The sequence below is a fragment of the Schistocerca americana genome, chromosome 4 (genome assembly GCF_021461395.2).
Source record: "Schistocerca americana isolate TAMUIC-IGC-003095 chromosome 4, iqSchAmer2.1, whole genome shotgun sequence".
In the NCBI taxonomy this organism is placed as follows: Eukaryota; Metazoa; Arthropoda; class Insecta; order Orthoptera; family Acrididae; genus Schistocerca; species Schistocerca americana.
The window spans coordinates 506119298-506141050 of NC_060122.1; the positions used below are offsets into that span (position 1 = coordinate 506119298).

General features: G+C 43.9%; 1 protein-coding gene across 3 annotated transcripts in view; it reads right to left on the reverse strand.

The window, feature by feature from the left end:
- The window catches only part of LOC124612872 (WD repeat-containing protein 47), a 692566-nt gene that overhangs the window by 258701 nt on the left and 412112 nt on the right, over positions 1 to 21753 (reverse strand). For all 3 annotated transcript variants that reach the window (XM_047141309.1, XM_047141311.1, XM_047141310.1), the window contains one exon: positions 4076 to 4237. In XM_047141309.1, coding sequence (XP_046997265.1) covers positions 4076 to 4237 — 162 coding nt within the window. The remainder of the gene's footprint in view (positions 1 to 4075; positions 4238 to 21753) is intronic.

The window sequence follows — 21753 nt, forward strand, 5'->3', positions numbered from 1 at the left end:
GATCGTCTCCATGGGAGAATAGCAGCCTGCATTGCTGCGAAAGGTGGATATACACTGCACTAGTGCCGACATTGTGCATGCTCTGTTGCCTGTGTCTATGTGCCTGTGGTTCTGTCAGTGTGATCATGTGATGTATCTGACCCCAGGAATGTGTCAATAAAGTTTCCCCTTCCTGGGACAATGAATTCACGGTGTTCTTATTTCAATTTCCAGGAGTGTAGATGTCCAACTGACAGCAAAATCTCTAAAAGCAGATCTCTGCGCGAAAGCAATTGCGGTTCCCTAACAGCCAGGAATCGATATGTGCTCCTGTTTTATTATATCATGAAGTTCTTCGAATACAGGAAGCCTGTTTTTTGCTTTCAACAAAATTTTAATGAGCCTGTATTATATTCGGTGCTCTATCTGTGACTGCATATACACAATCTCCCTGTGTATGATTCTCTATCCTTGCCGAGTTCTCTTTCTTACGTTCTATTTAACTCATATGTTGCCATCCGTTAGCTAGAGGTATTGAACCTATGTGGAAATTGTTAAATAATCCAAAATCATTGTCCGAACTACTTTTATTGTGATTTTTTCCTATAAATGATTTTATACTTGCCAACACTTACGCTACAACCCTCTCTGGTTGTGGTCACAAAAAACTCTAGTAAAGCTGGGAGAAAAATGCGTCATTGCGCAAGATTCAAATCACAGGACAAGCTGCGTGAGAGTTTTTCAAATGGTTCAAATGGGCTCTGAGCACTATAGGCCTTAACTTCTGAGGTCATCAGTCCCCTAGAACTTAGAACTACTTAAACCTAACTAACCTAAGGACATCACACACATCCATGCCCGAGGCAGGATTCGAACCTGCGACCGTAGCAGTTGCACGGTTCCGGACTGAAGCGCCTAGAACTGCACGGCGAGCCCGGCCGGCGAGAGTTTTTCGCTTTAAAGATAGTAATCGCAAAACAACAATTTTAGAATGCGAGAAGTTCACTGGGTACGTTACATATACAGTAAGTCAACAGGACAACTAGCACTTTGGCAGATCTAGCAAGAAATAGAACAAACTATTCGTTAAATAATATTTGGCCCACCACCAAACAATTAGGATGAAAGCAAGACGGATCCTGGAGTTCACTGGTTATTGTTATGCCTTACAACAGAGCTGAGATTTATTTTATGAAACGGTCAATGCCGTAACCCAGTGTGTGTCTTTGCAAGGGTTATAAACGTCGGCGGAGCCTGCCATTTAAGATTTCGAAGGGCAAATGGCGGACAGAGCAAGAAGATAATCAACTTCGATACGTCGAATCTCAAATGAAATTTAATTGTAACACTCGACCACTTGCTTCCGTTGCCCTCTTCACAGTACAGATGCTTGACCACAAGTAACATATGATATGATTCTTGAGTTTCTCCCGGCGTATTTGATAGTCAAAATATCCACGGGTGTGCTGCCGGTCTATAGTGTCCAACGGGCACAATATTTCGGCGATCATACATGTCGCCATCATCAGGTGAACTGACCGACTGAGCTCCTGTGAACGTGCCGGCACGGAGATCCGTACGCTATGGCTGCTCAGAGGGAACTGGGTTCGGTCGCGGCGGCTATATGGACTCCCGAAGGTTCACAAAGAGGGGGTACCATTACGCCCCATTGACAGCAACATCAGGGCACCTACATATTTGTTGGCCAAATACCTGACGGAAATATTAAGTCCTTATGTGGGTAAATGCCCTCATCACATCCGTAATTCCGTGGATTTTGCTAAACCCCTTGATAGCTTCAGGTTGGATGAGTCAGATATCATGGTGAGTTTTGACGTCGTTTCCTTGTTTACGAGGGTACCCCTGCGAGAGTCACTAGAATTGGTTAGTCAGAAGTTTGACGAGAAGACCACTGAACTTTTTAGGCATGTCTTGACTTCCACGTATTTTCTTTTTAATGGAGAATACTACGAACAAACGGAGGGAGTCGCCATGGGTAGACCACTCTCACCGGTGGTAGCGAGTTTGTACATGGAGAACTTCGAGGAGGAAGCCCTGTCGTCATCCGTATGGAAACCTACTTGCTTTTTCCGTTACGTGGACGACACGTTCGTCATCTGGCCACATGGTATGGATAAACTCCTTGACTTCCATACACATCTAAACTCCATACACCCCAACATCAAATTCACTATGGAGACTGAAACGGAGGGTAAATTACCTTTCCTTGACGTCTTGGTCAAGAGAAGGGCTGACGGCACCCTAGGTCATGGGGTGTATCGGAAGACAACGCACACTGATCTGTATTTGCACGCAGACAGCTGCCACCACCCTTCACAGAGGAATGGGGTACTTAAAACTCTAGTACATAGGACGCGTACTATCTCTGACGCAGAGAGTCTACCCCAGGAATTGGAACATCTGAGAACTGTATTTCGAAAAAAATGAGTACTCAGAGTGGCAGATTCAACGTGCTGTACGCCCAACCACTGCAGCACAACCTGTTGAGATGGATGAAGTCACGAGGGAGGAGGTAGGCACTGCATTTATTCCATACACAGGCGCACTCTCGGGGAAAATCGCCCGCATTCTGAAGAAACACCGGGTCGGAACTGTGTTTTGTCCTCCGAATAAAACTCGTGCACTGGTGGGGAGCGCCAAAGATGACCTCGGTTTGAGGAAGGCCGGCGTGTACCAGATTCCGTGTCAATGTGGCAAGTCGTATATTGGTCAGACGATGCGTACCGTCGAGGATCGATGCCGTGAACACCAGAGGCACACTCGACTGATGTATCCGAGCAAGTCGGCGGTCGCTGAACATTGTTTGTCGGAAAATCACGCCATGGAGTATGACCGCACAACGATTCTGGTACAGACGTCGAGATACTGGGACAGCGTTGTTAGAGAGGCCATCGAAATTCGCACCAATGACGACCTCATAAACCGTGACTGTGGCTATAATCTTAGCGAGGCTTGGGAACCAGCGATTGGGTTAATCAAGAGTAAATCGAGCAAACGTATAGTTGTGACGACCACACGGCGGACAGAGCCATCACACCGACGTCATCTCAGACGCCGTCGCAATCTGTTCCACCGCGCGACCGTGGCGCGGGGCGCGGACGGCAGAGGGAGCGCGCCGCGGGCGGAGGGTATTTAAATCGGCCGCCGCCGCGACCGAACCCAGTTCCCTCTGAGCAGCCATAGCGTACGGATCTCCGTGCCGGCACGTTCACAGGAGCTCAGTCGGTCAGTTCACCTGATGATGCGACATGTATGATCGCCGAAATATTGTGCCCGTTGGACACTATAGACCGGCAGCACACCCGTGGATATTTTGACAACATATGATATAATCGCGTTTAAAGAGCGAAACAAAACCAGCAACGTTTACGTACCTGTAGCATCCTGGTCGGTTCCAATACAGTCTCTACGCGACGCGGTTGGTATACCCAGGTTCCATTTGCGAAATAGTGTAGAAAGTTATGAGGATTTTTGCTGCCTTTTTCATTGTATTCCCCTTCATTTCGTATACTATTACTGAATTTTATTTTGTTTTGTCTAGACTTACAACCACAACACAGAAATGTGGGGCATGTAAATGTGAGGAATTATGAACTGATACAAGGCAAAGAAAAACAAATTTAATAGGTAATTCACCATCTACGACGTGGGCATGAAAAACGGAGAACAAATTCAGTTTAGGTGGAGCATAGGAAAGGAAATTGCACTCGTATTTTAAAATAGAACTATCCTGCTTCTACCTAACATGATCTATGGAAACAACGCAAAAATTAAATCTGGATGGTCACATGGTAATTAGAACCACCGCCATCCCGAATGCGAGTCCAATGTCTTAAGCACTGCGTCACCTCGCACAGTAAATTGTGTCAAGGGTGGTTCGATGAACACAACATAGATGACGGTAACTATATCTCCCACCGTTGCCGACTAAATATTAACGATGGAAATTTGTTCCACCATCAGCATTGAAAGAAAATTCATGTCTAACGTTATGTCTCCGTATAGGCTGCGGAAAGGCAGATGAGCATGACTAGGGTTGTGATTCTATGCTAGAGCAGCGGCAGCAGGTATTTACCTGTTGACCTCGTGGTGCGGCAGAGAGCCGTTGACGGCGACCCTGCTGGTGGCGGGCGGCGGCGCGTTGGCCCTGACGACGACAGTAGCGGCAGCTGGCGCCGCAGGCCTGCCACCCACAGGGGGTTTCCCCATCACCACTCCGCCAGACGCGCTGCCCCCGCTGCAACAAGCAAAACCCAGTTCAGCCACACGTCTACCAAGCCACTTAACACACGAAAGAAGTGCCAGCGCTAAGTAACTCGTCATACAAAAACTTCAGTGAGTACGTCCGTTACCTTGGCTACCTCAACCTGCAATATGCTAAAACCGAACATCTTTTCTTTAGGCTCACTTATAAATAAAACTTCAGTAGTGTGTTGTGTGTTCATTAATACACAAGAGGACTGGCTATACGAAAGAGGCGGGAGACAGTCCCTGAGAAGACGAGGAACAAATACGGCATCCGTTACGACGATCTATGTTCAAACAAATGGTTTCCACGCTACAAGTCATATCTGTTAATATGACACAGCTTCCAAGTCCCATGTGAAGTGGAGGAGCGGTTTGATGTGATTCCCAATGGCATTTATGCACACGCCGTAATATGTAGTTACACAATATTTCCAAAACACTAGTCTGTAGCCGAATGGAGGTATTTCAGCCTCTGTACTTCTCAGATGGTGTCTACATATAGGCTACATTTCTATTACAGGTAATGAGGTTCGACCACACAGCGTGCCACGCAATTCGACCGTCAAGTCCGATACATCGATCTAAGAAGAATGTGTCAGAATGCTAAATGACCATCATGATCGTTCAATATCGTCGAATACACTTCTTCGAGCAGAGCAGGCAGTATGTCCCGGAAGAGGTTCAGATACAGTTCGTTTTGAATCTAACTGGAGGAAAGACCGATTCCACAAGCCGGTGGTATTATGAAACAGCTTCCAGTACAGAAACTAAGCACTTCCGAAGGAATGTTTAGTAGACCTTACATATTAGGGATCGTATCCTGCGGTTTGTTCCGAATCACTCAGTATACATTTTCGGCAGTTAATGCGGCCTTTGCAGTGTGTAGAACACAGATGGTATATATCACTACAGCAAGAAAACTGTCCAGTACGTAAAATGTCTAAACTTGAGGGTTGGTTTTAATACCACAAAGCATTACGAAGTATCGCTCTAATGGATGTGATATGTCTTTGCTTTCCCCCGATAGCGGACTAGATTATTCAGCCAGTTGAAGGTTATCTACAGTTTAACGTGGGATCAGAATCACGGTTCAAGTAGGAAATTTTTACATAGATACAGTACGTCAGGACCCCGAAACTTGATTGAGTCAAACACACTTTGGGGAAAGGTGACGAGAACTGTATCCATCGTCATGTGTGGCCAGAAACAAACTGCAGTAGTTCCACGGAGACAGCACGCAAGACCAGTATGTGTCACGTATTATGATCACTGACTGACTGTAAACACTGACGACTGACGGAAAAGTCAATTTCAGCCTTTCGCAATACACATCCACCACCCTCCTTACTGGTGATCACTGACACACAAGCACTGTCACGCTCTTCGACCTGAAATTATCTCGTTCGAGTCCGACTCAAAGAATCTGCATCAATAATATTTGTTCAGCGTAGGTCTGGAGAGTGGTGGCATACAGATTCTCACCATAAGACTGAGTGCAAATGTCCTAGGTTTGATTCCTAATCGCGGTGTAGTCTATACGGACTAAGAGCGTGTGACTCCTAATGGTAATGACACTGACGGCCGACGTATGCAATCTTCGGCGCTATGTACGTAACTCTCATTTCTACAAGCATCATCGACACAACGTGTTGTGGCTGAGATAAGGGCGTTTAAGCAGGTAATTATATATCGCGTACATTGGTCAGATGAAGACACCTACGATAGATTTTACCAAGAGAAAAGATGGTGGATTTTTCCAGTCAGCAGCGGATAACAGCAACCAGCCGATAACTTTCCTGAACACCTTTCTTAATGGCATTATTTATACGTGAAATAACACGCCTGTTGTACAGTGAAAGATGTGAATCTTCATTCCCCGTGACAGATCTCGTGCATTTAGTTATAGATTTTAGATAATTTTCCACGTCCTGCTACGTAAACGTTGGGTTGGTTCGGCATATCCATCTCAGTTAGCAACACGCATACACATTAGTAAAACACGAAGGGTAGACACTGCACGTTAATAAGCTGGTCGTGTGCACGAATTATCTTCTTGCCTCGATTTTACAGTGTGTGTGTCAAGAAGGCAATGGAAGAAGATGGAAAGTAAGTATGGATGATCTTGACCAGTAAAGGTGGCGTCGTGGAGCCAGGAGACGAGTCTTTCGGCCATTAAGGTAATTGAAAACTCCAGACTGAACAAACAGCCACTTTAAATTAGATCCGTAAAATCGGAAACAATGCTAAAGAAAAATAGATAACGTAGTGACATTTGACCAGTTTGAAAAACACTCTGTATTGCTACGAGCACAGGAAATTGAATGGTGGGTGGAGATCTATCACAACGCAGTAGAAAATACAAGTGGTCACTGATTTAGTGATCTTAAGGACTCTGCAGTGCGTCCTTTAGATGATAACGTAGAAAATTTTGCTAATTCCGTGGGGAAAGTTATATGAATAACAAGCAGTGCTTGGTAAATGGTGGCTTGTTTAAAATTGTTTATTCGTTGCCCACACTATTCGGAGGGAACCAACCACAGAAAAATTCATAATTTGTCTGTACGTAGCATAAACAGTGAGAACAGGAGAAATTAAAGCGGCTGCACTAACATGTAACTACCGCAGCAAACGCTATAAAAGTGTCTGGTTGACTTTGGCGGTAACGGAGCTTAATCGAATGAAGCAGGGGTTGTGGGGGTTAAAGGGACCAGACTGCTACGGTCATCGGTCCGAATGAAGAAGAAATCGTAGAAGTTGACACCAGGAAAACTATCTTCAGGTTTTGTGCTAAGTAGCTTTATTTCCTCGTTACAGCATCAATTCGCTCTCTGTAATTGTCAGTAAAAATTAGGAGCTTTCTTCCCAGAGGAAGAGATGTATATTTATTCCTCCGACAAACTGCTTTCCTCAGCAACATCATCGTAAACATGAAATGAGCATAATAAAACAAATTCAGGCCTTAAAAACGTATTGATCGAACTCACGACAGCTTGTGGATATTTTGCTAACGCGGTGGTGCGTTATAAAACGCCCATCCTCCACGTGCCTTTTATCTTGTAAATTTCCAATGCGTCACCGAAAGCCCCGCTCCAGAAGAAAGAAAGGAAGTTACACGAGCTATATTTAGACACTTCCCGCGCCCCTCTGCTTCTTTATATACAACTGCCGCCATGCGGCTGGAGCAAAAGAAGTTCCGGTCTCCAAATTTAGGCGCCTTGGACAATGGGCCACTCCCTGATTTCCTTACAAAGTAGCGCTGAGATAGACCAAAATAAAACACACCTCTGAACATGGCATGCAGATTTGTATAATGCTTAACTAAAGAGACAACTTTAATGTGTAATGTGTTTTTGGTTCAACGCTGCCCTCTGAAGGATAAAACAAACGAAACCAAAACAGTGCGACGCTTATTCTAGGAGGGCTGGGAACTTGCCTAACCGCAATTTCCTCTGATACAATCTTGACGCAAAACAAACTTACGGTGTGTTGCAACACTTTCAAAGCAGAGTTGTTGCGCACTGATGTCTTCAAAGAAACGTACGAATTGTCGTGCTCATTCAGACATGGCATCTATTTAATTATAATGGAAAATTTTCCAAACGGAAGTTGCAAACCCCCAAAGTCATACGATGAACAAAGTGGAACGCTCCGGTGAAGCAAGTACTGGATTTAGGTTCACTGAGAACACATTAAGCGATATACCTAAAGGTGATAACCTTCCAAAATTTTGTTGCATATAAATCACCAGAATTATTAAAGTGTTTGGAATTCTTGTAAGTTCGTAGTGTGTCCACAACTTCTCGAGCAATCATGTCAACTTGGACTACGAACATCTCCATCAGCTTGTCCTGCATTGGTAGCTTCCTGTTGACTCTGCGAGGGGGGAAAGCTACAGGGTATGGCAAAGGAGCACGGGAGTTTTGTGAACATCGAAATGAATATGTTTTTAAGCGTTACGCTCACAAAGGGTTAAAAGAACAAAAGGAATGAGACTGCTCGCATTACTAAGTATGTTCCATGGCGTATTCGTGGGCGCTGTTTCTCGATATTTAACTGTGTCCTTACGCAATGACAAGTTTATCCGAAATCGATCAACTGCGTAGCAGCGGACGAGCAATTTACTGCATACCGTTCTGGCATTCCGCCAGAAGATCTGTGCGAGATCTCACCCAAGAAGAAACGATAATAGTGTTACACATTTGTATGCTTAACAAATATGTCCACTGAGGGAGGGATGTCTTCGAAGTATGACCAATGTTCTCCATTTCTACATCCGTTGCTTCCACTGCGTAGAACATTTATTTAATGTAGTTTCCCGTGATGCTGCGCCGGAATATCGTCAATTTTTTTCCCTCCTTCCAGCTGAACGGAAGAACACTACACGAACAGTATAGCAGAAAAGCTCTTAGCAATATTCCCGAACTTTCCGCAGAATGAGAAAACAGTTAAAGGTCAGAAAGACAGTCACCTCTAACACTCCAAGATACATAGTACCTTAGTAATACGTGCAGTCTCGTTTCTTTTTGTTAAAAATGTACGTCCTAGATGGGAATAGTTATTTTTCCTAGGAATGAAATGTGATAGTTGCTCAAGCACGCACTCGTTCAACGCAGCTATGCACTTCATGTAAGCTGACAAAGATCGCACTAAAACCTTGGGAAGTCTGAGCACATGTGAGCAGTTTCAACAAAGCCAAGAGCCAGAAGGGAGCGTGCCGTTGTAACAGCGACACTTCGAACCCCCAAGTTTTTATTCCGGTTCGGTCAATCCTGCAGTCTGTCGCATTCCAGAACAGCAACTATCGCGGCGACCTACGAACATTTCGTCATTCCATGCCAAGAAAATGACGCAGACAACTGTAATCAGTGAAGCACTGCAGTATGACTCATATTTTACGAGAAAGCCTTTACAGATCGCCGCTCTTTCAAAGAAACGGGCTGAAATACTATTTCAGGTATCAGTTATCGGCAATGCGTGAATATATGTAAGACATGAGAAAATATTTCATATGTATATAGAAAACGCACCGTTTACACTCATTAAGCTACGTTATATCAAAACAGAGAACGAAAGTTTCCGATTAGATGCTTACAATTAACGTGTTTTGAACGCGTAAGTAACGTAACCATCACGCTCTTTTAATGTTTCTGCTTTTAATCCCGTGACACGCGAGCTTCCTGATTTACCGTCTTAAATGATTGCCTAACCATATCCCCATAAGCTAAAGATGGGTCATTTCCGACCCGCTGTTTTAGGAGAGTAACACACAAAGTGGTATCCTTCATGCTCGATGCTTCGCAGCATGTATGTATTTGATGGACATCTTGTTGCACATCCTGAACTCGGCATATCAAAAGTATTTATTCGCCAGACCGGCATCTAACAACAGAGGACAAACAACCTATGTGGACAACACAGCAACACTTTGTATACTCCGAATCAGAAACATAAGATTACTCACATACTGTACTCGTCACTATGTCAGGCGACGTGACCTGTCAAGTTTAAACCCTTTATGGTTATAAACGATGTCAATCTACAAAACATAGGAACTCAATGAATATTTAAAATGTAATTACAGCTCTGTACAAAACCATGTGTACACGATCAATATCCCTCGGTAAAAGCAGTTTCTTACCTCTTCATCACGCATCGTTGCGTGTTCTTGTTATAATGGCGTAAAACCCCGAACGCAATAAGAATGACCATCTGTTCAAAATAGAGTTAAATATTATGACACACAATTTCTTCTATCAGTCGTACGTGTACTTGTCTCACTCACACTTCAATATCCTATCGGAAACTACCGCCACAGAAAATATAGGACTGTTCGTTAGGGTAAGGAGTCTCATAGTACAAAAAGTAATAAAGCGGCCTTTCAAATGTTACGTGTGGCATGTTTTGTAAATATACTGAACAGCAGTTTTCGGCAACAAAACGTGCATTTTGCATTATCCGTACTTTTGGGAAATCCACGCAATCTCAGGAGTGCATTACCCTGGATAATCGACTGTAGTTCTAGTTACATCAAAGGCAGCAAGGTTTTGTTCGAGATTTATTATGGCTTCGTAAAGACAAAAATCACATTCCAATTTCATAAAAGGGTGGCTTGTGGATGAAATTAGCGAATGGTTTCTGCTATTCCGAGCTGATGTATTGTTGCGAAAGTCGACATGGCATTAAGCGGAAATATATTGCGGCTGATCTCTGCACCCCGTATGAGAATCTACTCTTCAGCATCCATTACAACATCAGAGACTAGATTCACTACAGAGAAGCAAAATAATATGAACTATATATGAACATGAAACGGAATACTAGCATCCTCTGACGAACAAAGAAGGGAGTTCCCACTCGCTCCGTACAGAGCTAGGTTGATTCAATGGAATACAAATTGGAAAGTTACAAAGAAACAGCAAACCCTAAGATTGTAAACAAACTGCCTCCAACCGCCACGAATTGCATAGTGACTTGCGGGGGTAAATATATGTAGATGTAGACTCCGATCTCATGGAAGTAAGGAAAAATGCAACTAAAGACATTTTCTCATTTCTTTAGCGACCGTGAACGGTGATAATACCGGGGCGTGGGGTATTAATTCATCTTCTCCCCTCACGGGACACGAGAATGTTAAACTCAACGAAATGGCTGAGTACTACAGGACACGAAGGCCATCAAAACAAATTTATTCAATATGATCTATCACAGCAGTTTAACAGATGTCAATTCAATACTTTTATTTTAGCCAGAAGACAAAAGCACAAGAGTTCTGCATCAGCCTTCTCTGGACAGGCATTAATTTGTATGAGCTGCTATTAACAAAAGGAAGTACTTGGCGCATACGGCGAACAGATTTTACAGCAAGCTAAGGGAAATGAATGTTGGCTTTTATCCCAAACAATATGCGGTAGTCAGTCAGTTCGTTAACCGTTTGGTTAATAAACAGCATTAAATGTTTCACATGGCTTAGTCTCTGAAAATGTACAGCACTGAAACGGAAGTTCTACTAGTGAATGGAATGCTGTCGTTGAGCGCTCACTCGACATCACGGTATCTTTTACGTTATATGATTGACACCTGAGACGTCGGACGTATTTTCCTAAATTAGGAATTTGACATGAATAAGAAAACATTGGGTAGCTTACCCCCTGAAAGTTAGCAAGCACCACTGCTCTGGCAAACTCTCTCTACCACTGCGTAGGAAGAGAAAATATCTTTTGCTAGAGTTTCAATATAAAAAAGTGACTCACTTACTGCACATAGAAGTACTTAGTTTTGAATTTTAAATATGATTACAGCAGATGCAAATTAATGATTGACGTACCAAAAAGGACAATGTTTGGCACAATAACTTGAACTGACTATTTCTCTCTACCTCGTACATATCGTGTGTTGGGTTCTTATGGGTCTGCATGTATGACTCCTCTCTTTAAAACGTCTGATATTTGCAACAGTTTAAAAATTTTAGTTTCAAATTTCGTCATTTGCATTACAAAATGTAATGTCTTCAGATGTAACAATATACAGTGTGTTTAAGACAGGTCTCAGGTTGAAACGTTCTCATGAAAATAACTCACAGACTGCCAAATAAGCCTCGCTAGTGTAGTTCATTACATTGATATGCTTTTTTTACGTCATACAGCATTCGCATTATTAAACATTTTATTAAACATTTTATTAAACAGTTTTACAACATTATTGGTTGACGTTATGGAATGTCTTACGAAATTTACAAAACAGGAAAAGTTTTTGCTTAAGCCATTTTAATTACAAAAACGTTTCATAACTGTACGTTCTTGCAGCGTGTTGTCATCTTTAGGTGCCTATTTATTGTTAACACATTATTCTGCGTGGTACTTTATTCTGTGACGCTTTCCTAGGTGTGCGTGTTAACGTGGCGAAATATTGTCTACTCTGATTAATTAGTTTGGTATTAACCAGTTAACACCATCCTGTGTTTACTCTGAGATAAACAGACAAAATTAAGTGAGAGGATACACAACAACGTCACATAACAACTAGAACACCTACGAAAAGCCATTATGAAAGTCTGTGTAACACAGAATGATGTATTAATAATAATACGGGCAGTTGAAGGTCACACTGTTCTCTCTTAATGTCTCCTGCGAAATTAATCTTAGTAATAGAAGTGGCAAACAAAAAACGCGCTGCGTTTTGTGAATTTGTGAAGCGTTCACTCGTTAGCAATTAACAACTTTTAACGGTGAATTTATACAACATAAAAATTAACTTGTTCGTCATTGTGTAGCACAAACACGGGTAAAAATTGCTACAGAAGTGTGCAGATACATCCGTTCTCAGTGCGGACCACTAAAGGGGCAGAATAAATAACTATATCCTGCATTACATCTCAATTCGGCTAGTAAGCAGTTAATTTGTTATGAATTACAAAATTAGAATAATAATGTAAAAAAGTCCTGTCTTGACCGAAATCAGTCTCAGGCATAAAAAGGACTTGGCTGCGAATAGGACGTCATGTGAACTGCAGTATAGTAAGCAGCAGATAGTGCGCTTCCGCAGTGCTTTGCAATTTTCAGCTGCCTATTTATTACTAATACATTACTCTATGCGACACGCAGTACTTTGTGGTCAGAATGATGTTTTATTCGTAGCGGATCATTTTATGTATGATGATGTATACGGTATTGAAACAAGTCATATGTTGTTAAAATTTCTTTGCGATCGAGACAGAAAACATACTACGAACAGTATTGGGATCTCTTCATCTCAGTGAAGATGTCACACTTTCAGTCAAATTCGTATGAGATTTATGCAGTAATATTGTTCTTCCACCTCTCGCGGCCCGCCCGCAACCGCCCCCCCCCCCCTCCCCCCCGCACCTCCTTTCACCGTCGCCGCTACCACAACAACATGAGGAACGACGGAGGAGAAGCACCACAATGGTGTTGACATTTCGCACCGGAGATGCGTAGACAGTAGAGGCACAGACAGAGGCGGCACTCACCAGGCTTTGCACGTCCCGGAAGCAGCGGGGGTGGGTGCGGCGCGGGGGTGAAGCCTGACTGGGGGCCGGTGCTGCCTGTGGCCGAACATGGCCAGTGGTGTCGGCGGCCCTGAGGTGTGCACAGGCCGGCGATGCGCGCGCGACTAGCGACTAGAGCCTGGGGACTGGGCGCTGCACGGCGCGGCGCCGGGACGTCACACAATCAACACAACACGGCCGCTACAAAAAGAAGCGCTGCACTTGCTGCGTCATTCGCCTCGCGAGATTCAATCGCTCGCACAGGCAAAACCGCCGCTCACTTGGCGCGCTTTTTGTCTTCGGCAGCGGTACACGGCAGGCACGACCTCCACGGTCACGTCTTCGTCACGGTAACGGGACACTTGCTTCTGGGAATCGCTAGGAGCTAATCGATACATTATTGCCTGTTTTTTAATCACAACAGTTAGTTGTGTAAGCATTCCAGTCTCTCACACTGCAGTTACGGGATGTAGTGTTGTAGGCATCTCTAAGGAACGGGGTGTGAAAGCCACATCGTGACATCGCCATCACCATAACCACGAACAACAATCACCCCACAGTGACGGACAACGTCATAATCACCACAACGAATGGACACCCAAATGGAGTGAACAGGAATGGTATGGTATGGTATGCACCGGGCGCTCTGCGGCTTCAGTTAGACTTGATAGATAACAAGTTCCGCAGTTATCTCTGAATCCTCTTCGCCTGTAGTTCTTACGACTAACTGCCAAAGTACTGGAGGACTTGCACTGAGCGTGGGGGAGATTATGTAGAAAAGTGATACAGCTTTGTGCCACTTCTGCACAATAAATAATATTTTAAAAAATATTTAGGGTTTTCATTTGACTCACCCTCGTATTATGATAATAAGCTGATATAATACGTTCTCGTTTAACAAGTTTTTATCGTCACCAACGGATCGCCAGTGGTGGTGTACTGTAGGTCAGATTGTGGCTCACTGGTTAAGTGGGTAAAGGTTAGCCTAAAGTTTGAATATCACATATTTTGCTTGCACTTACGACGTATAATGTTCTCGTGGGTACGCTCCACCATTCTGGTGTCTCCTTGGCATAATATTTCGACAACTTCAGCATCAGGTGTTCCCTGACGTACTGAAGCGTCAGGTGGACATCTCTTCCATTCATCCTTCCTTTCACCTTCCTGTGGTCCTCGCTTCGGTGTCCGGTATGCCGTCCGCTCCCGAGTGCTCATCGCCCATTCCAAGCCGTTCTGTATGCGGTCTGCTGACTGGTGTCCAGGAAGTAGGTCAGTGGCCACTTTCCCTGCTTGTGGTTTAATTGAGCTTTCTGGCGTTATTTTATTGCTTTTAAGATACGACCTCTAATGATAAAAATTTTCTTCCAAATTAATCTCAACCACTTCCCCAACCACATTGCTCCAGAACCTGGCGATGTCAACAGGCTTATGATGTCGAAATATTGTGCAAAAAGACAACAGCCCGATAGTGTTCTCGTGGAAACATTATTCATATTTAAATCCTGGCGTTAATCCTCAGCCTAATCGCTTATTTTACCTCATAAAAAATGCTAGTCTTTGCAACATACACAAATTTGCATTATCAGCTTATATGCTTCTATGCTTCACGTAACTATACTCTGAAAAAAATTGATCCTGAAAATAGAGGGAATTTCCTTGAGCTTAGCATATCATGTCTGACCCCTTACACAATATGCTTCTTTCTGATTTTGTACATCATCTTGCATCAGTGGCTCGCGGTTTCTGTCTCTCTCTCTCTCTCTCTCTCTCTCTCTCTCTCTCTCTCTCTCTCTCTCTCTCCCCTCCTCCCCAAAACCCCGAAAAGTTCATAAACGGGCACCTCTTATCAACCCACTGAAACATTCGATATTTATCTTGGAAGATCTGTGATGTCTGTCTTTTTCTCTTTTTCCATAATCTATTCCTGATGGAGATATTGGGATTGTTTGGGGGCACTCCTGGACGCTTCTTTTGGACTTTCTTGGAGAACTTTAAACGTCTGGATGCTTCTCCGTACTTCCAGGCACTGTTCAATTCATATATCTCTGAGGTACATCGTTGATTACGGAGGGAGAGAGAAACTGGCTTAGAGTGAATATAAACCAGCATGTTTTCAAAATAATATCTACACTCACAACGAATACGGAATTACGTCAGGTACGAATGCCTGCATTTATACATTTAGGCAACATCTTTTTCTTAAATAAATAACAATAATAATGCATGTAGGTAGTAGCTAATTTTCTAGGACGTTCCATTTCTGGGAGTTCTGAGTTCTATGAAAAACAGTAACATTATCTTTCTCCTGCAATAAAAATAGCAGTAATAACAATAACAATGATAAAGTTTCACCCCAGCATCTTGCCACCTGATTCGAACAACATAAATTTGTTTCACTCATTCACAACAAATACTTTGCACTTGGCCGGCCGGTGTGGCCGTGCGGCTCTAAGCGCTTCAGTCTGGAACCGCGTGACCGCTACGGTCGCAGGTTCGAATCCTGCCTCGGGCATGGATGTGTGTGATGTCCTTAGGTTAGTTAGGTTTAAGTAGTTCTAAGTTCTAGCCCGCATCTCGTGGTCGTGCGGTAGCGTTCTCGCTTCCCACGCCCGGGTTCCCGGGTTCGATTCCCGGCGGGGTCAGGGATTTTCTCTGCCTCGTGATGGCTGGGTGGTGTGCTGTCCTTAGGTTAGTTAGGTTTAAGTAGTTCTAAGTTCTAGGGGACTGATGACCATAGATGTTAAGTCCCATAGTGCTCAGAGCCATTTTTTCTAAGTTCTAGGGGACTGGTGACCACAGATGTTAAGTCCCATAGTGCTCAGAGCCATTTGAACCTTTTCACTTGAACTATTTTAATCCAAAGCTCACGTAACCACCGAACTGATATAAGAAACCTTTGTTATCGGCGCCGAACCGTTCGGCAGGCTACGAATTCAGTTATTTCTGCTGCACCGTAATTGCTTCAAGGAACTGGCATGTCATTTCACGCAGATTTCCTGTGGAAAGTGCCGTTGAACAGAGCGACACCAATCTGTGAAAGTTGCCGGACGTTCTCCCAAACAAAAACGGTTTAGTTGTCAAGGAAGAGAAGCGCCATTCTAAGCTTGCTTAAACAAGTTCTCCTCTAAGTATTGCATGCTGTATTGTTTCATCCAAAGTAACACGTTACACAAGTGGAAAATATTACATCCAGTCAACTACCTGAAGTACCTGACGAAGTAAGTTGTATCTAAAAGCACAAGTACATCGTATTTTCACAAAGTTAAAAATAATAAACGAATAAAATATAACTGTCGCTTAGTTTCTGCTCAACAAGACAAAGCGACCAGTGAAGTGGTTTAAAGGACACAGAACAAAATGACGCTTCAGAAAGCAGTAAAATATGTCAAAAAGGTAACTACTTGAAGCTAAATACCACTTTGCACTACAGATCTCAGTGTTTATATTTTTTGCACATTTCCACCCATCGGAATGTCGAGCCGCCGATATTTGTTGTGAGAAACTGTGTAAAGTACTAATTGGGGTGTTCATATGTATATTACTTGAGACTGCAATGTTATGTTGCATGTTTACTTCACAGCTTCAGAGAGCTGAGGATATGATCAACGAGAACATGGGCCAAAGATGCTGTTGGGTGTCAACGCCTTAGCGCCGCCGCCCCCCCCCCTCCCCCCCCCCCCCCCCCAAAAATAAAATAAAGCTACAGCTGGCCGCAAAATTTTAAGACTGCTGTTATTATTGTAAGGCCGGACCACACATTGGCGCTAGGAGTATCAGTCTAGTGTGTGGATTGATGAAACATAACTGGAACAAACGTTGGCCCCATGTTGGTACGACTCCGTTGCTTGTCGGTGCTTCGAGAAACATCAAAGGACGTTGCGCTACTATCGATACCCCGACCACACATCGGTGCCAACGTTGTTTGATTTCTGTCTTTGCCATTTCGAAACCTAGTTAGTTCGTTCGCTCGTTCGTTCTTCATCGTCCTATTTATTTTCAAATTGAGTTCTTCGAAATGTCTCAGGAACACTGGAGCAATATTATTCACGCTCAAAACTACAAATGCCCTCGCAGTGATCTGTACGTCAGACATGTTTACGTTGGCTCTATACGAATTCAACTGACTGTTGGCTAAAATGTGTGGGTGCTGGCCAAAAAATATTGTTCAATGTTGGCGTCAGCGTTGGCACCGATACGTGGTCGAAGGGTAAAGAATCAAAGCGCTGCTCCTTTTTACGCTTGGAGTGCGTTTGTAAGATTATTTTCTTCTCTCAAGAGAGTTAAACCAGACCCAGCACATCGAGCACGTCAAGAATTATATTCTGGACTTGTATGTTAATACGAGGTAAAGGATGTAGAAGAGAGCGTTTCAATACTCAGACGCTGATTTAGATATTTCAGTTTAATTTGAGAAATATTTTAGAGAACAGTAGTGGAAGAGTTGAAAGCGGGTTAGTAGGCAACGTCTGAAAACTGGACCTTTTTTCTGGTTTGTTCAGAAGTGGCGAAGCCGTATAGGATTTGCTCGATATTTGTTTTATCCTTTTGAACAGAAAGCGTACGTCAGAAACTGCTAGAGAATTAGTAAGGTACAAGATTTTTTCTACGAGTCTAGGCCACGTCAACAACAGTAATAATTTTGATGACTAACACTAACATTGGTCTACAATTTGTCAATTTTGCATGTGATTTTGAAAGTGGTGAATTAATAATAAATATTAACCAACAACTAAATAACTGAAATCTGACCAATCAAGACCGAAGTATCTAACTTCACTGCCAAAGTACAGTTAGGTTCAGATGGGAAAACGTTTTACCTCTTACAACCAGTGCAATTTTGATGTTTACGTGTTCCTTTGAATGTGGCAAACATTTAAACCGAAAAAAGATAAAACACCATCATAAGGTCATAGCAATCATATGAAAATTACTTTTAAAAATAAATCAAAACAAACTATATAGTTCTGGAAACCTTTTGAAGTCTCAAATACCTATGAAGATACAATCGGAAGATAACAGCCCTCGGTCACTGTTTTAACGAATTAACCGGGTTTCGACACTGCTAGGAGTGTCTTCCTCAGGATTTAAATCAAAGAATGGTCTATAACATGGTCATAGAACTATGACTAAAATCGTATGATACAGAGCGTAAGTACAGAATCATCGTGAAAGACTGGCAGTACTTATATGTAATTTATAAAATAATAAATATGCCAAAAGGGCATTAGTCACAAAGATATTTTAATAAAAAATTGTGATGGCGAGCCACAAAGGGCTGCACGTTACTTACGCGGTTACAGGTTGCAAACGAAAAAAAAAAAAACCATGAAGATGTTTGAGACTTGATAAGGTATCTGGAACCATATAGTTTCATTTCATTGAAGCAACTAGGTCTGGATTTTTGATGGGATCTCCTATCACTTAATAAAACCAAGTCTTCTGGTCCAGACTGTATACCAATTAGTTTCCTTTCGGAGTATGCTGATGCATTAGCTCCATACTTAACAATCGTATACAACTGTTCTCTCGACGAAAGATCCGTACCCAAAGACTGGAAAGTTGCACAGGTCACACCAATATTCAAGAAAGGTAGTAGGAGTAATCCACTAAATTACAGGCCCATATCGTTAACGTCGATATGCAGCGGGATTTTGGAACATATATTGTGTTCGAACATTATGAATCACCTCGAAGAAAACGGTCTATTAACACACAGTCAACATGGGTTTAGAAAACATCGTTCCTGTAAAACACAACTAGCTCTTTATTCACATGAAGCATTGAGTGCTATTGACAAGGGATTTCAGATAAAAAAAAGCCGCTCGTAGTGAAATTGCGTGCTTAAGGAATGTCGTCTCAGTTATGTGACTGGATTTGTGGTTTCCTGTCAGAGGGGTCACAGTTAGTAGTAATTGACGGAAAGTCATCGAGTAAAACAGAAGTGACTTCTGGCGTTCCCGAAGGTAGTGTTACACGCCCTTTGCTGTTCCTTATCTATATAAACGATTTTGGAGACAATCTGAACAGCCGTCTTCGGTTGTTTGCAGATGACGCTGTCATTTATCGACTAATAAAGTCATCAGAAGATCAAAACAAACTGCAAAACGATTTAGAAGAAATATCGAAACGATGCGAAAAGTGGCAGTTGACCCTGAATAACGAGGAGTGTGATGTCATCCACATGAGTGCTAAAAGGAACTCGTTAAACTTCGGTTACACGATAAATCAGTCTAATCTAAAAGCCGCAGATTCAACTAAATACCTAGGTATTACAATTACGAACAACTTAAATTGGAAGGAACACATAGAAAATGTTGTGGGGAAGGCTAACCAAAGACTGTGTTTTATTGGCAGGACACATATAAAATGTAACAGATCTACTAACGTGACTGCCTATAATACGCTTGCCCGTCCTCTTTTAGAATACTGCTGCGCGGTGGGGAATCCTTACCAGATAGGACTGATAGAGTACATTGAAAAAGTTCAAAGATTGGTTGGTTGGTTTGTGGGATTAAAGGGACCAGACTGCTACGGTCACCGGTCCCTTTTTCCAAATACTAGAAACACCCACAGAGAAAAAAAACGAGTAATAGAATAGATCACAGACGACACAGAACAAGACAAACTTAGACAAAGACCAGACAAGACGAACTAAAATCACACAGAGTGTGATAGTGGTTGGCCGACCATAGAAACAAAAAAGGAAAAGGCAACCACCGAGAAACGCATTAAAAACTCAGATTAAAATCGTAGGCCAATGGCCAGAATCAACACAAAAGAACATAACAAACACTCAGATTAAACGATAAAAACCCCCTGCCCGAATAAAACGTAAAACTAAGCCAGCCATAGCAGGGTCATCAGATAAAAGGGCAGGGAGCGTATCAGGCAGCGCAAATGTCTGCCTGACCACAGCTAAAAGGTGGCAGGCCAACAAAATGTGGGCCACTGTCAAAGCCGCCCCGCAGCGACATAGAGGAGGGTCCTCCCGACGCAGTAAGTAACTGTGTGTCAGCAGGGAGTGGCCAATGCGGAGCCTGCAAAGGACTACTGAGTCCCTGCGAGTGGCTCGCAGGGATGACCGCCACGCAGCTGTCGTCTCCTTGACAGCACGGAGTTTATTACGCCTTGTCAGTTCGCACCATTCATCGTCCCATAGCCCAAAAACTTTGCGGCGTAAGACTGCCCGCAAATCAGTCTCTGGGAGGCCAACATCCAGAGATGGTTTACTGGAGGCCTCTTTCGCCAGGCGGTCAACATGTTCATTACCCGGGATACCGACATGACCGGGGGTCCACACAAAGACCACAGAGCGGCCGCAACGGGCAAGAGTATGCAGGGACTCCTGGATAGCCATCACCAGACGAGAACGAGGGAAACACTGGTCGAGAGCTCGTAAACCGCTCAGGGAATCGCTACAGGTCACGAAGGACTCACCTGAGAAGGAGCGGATATACTCTAGGGCTCGAAAGATGGCGACCAGCTCAGCAGTGTAAACGCTGCAGCCAGCCGCCAAGCAACGTTGTTCGGAATGGTCCCCTAGAGCTAGCGCATAACCGACACGACCAGCAACCATCGAACCGTTAGTGTATACAACGCCAGAGCCCTGATACGTGGCTAAGATGGAATAAAAGCGGGGGCGGAAGGCCTCCGGAGGGACTGAGTCCTTCGGGCCCTGTGCCAATTCGAGCCGAAGGCATGGGCGAGGCACACACCACGGCGGTGTACGCAGAGGGGCCCGGAAAGGAGGTGGAACAGGGAAAACCCCTAGCCCGGAGAGAAGCTCTCGGACGCGGACCGCGATCGTACATCCAGCCCTGGGCCGACGTTCTGGGAGATGGACGACTGACTGCGGGAACAGGAATCGATAATTTGGATGCCCGGGAAAGCTAAAAACATGGGCAGCATAAGCGGCCAGTAATTGTTGGCGTCGTAACCGCAGTGGAGGGACACCAGCCTCCACAAGTATGCTGTCCACAGGGCTGGTACGGAAAGCACCAGTGGCAAGGCGTATTCCGCTGTGTAGGATTGGGTACAGTACCCGCAGCGCAGATGGGGATGCTGAGCCTTTAGCCAGGCTCCCATAATCTAGACGAGACTGGATTAACGCCTGGTAGAGCTGTAACAGGGTAGATCGGTCGGCGCCCCAGCGGGTGTGGCTCAAGCATATCAGAGCATTTAGATGCCGCCAACACGCCTGTTTAAGCTGACGAATATGAGGCAGCCAAGTCAGCCGGGCATCAAAAACTACTCCCAAAAACCTGTGGGTCTCCACCACAGCAAGTAGTTCGTCGGCAAGATAAAGCCGCGGCTCAGAATGGACTGTTCGGCGCCGGCAGAAATGCACAACGCGGGTCTTGGCAGCCGAAAACTGAAAACCATGCGCTACAGCCCAAGACTGCGCCTTGCGGATAGCGCCCTGTAGCTGACGTTCAACAGCTGCAATGCCATTAGAGCTGTAGTAAAGGCAGAAGTCGTCAGCATACAGGGAAGCGGAGACA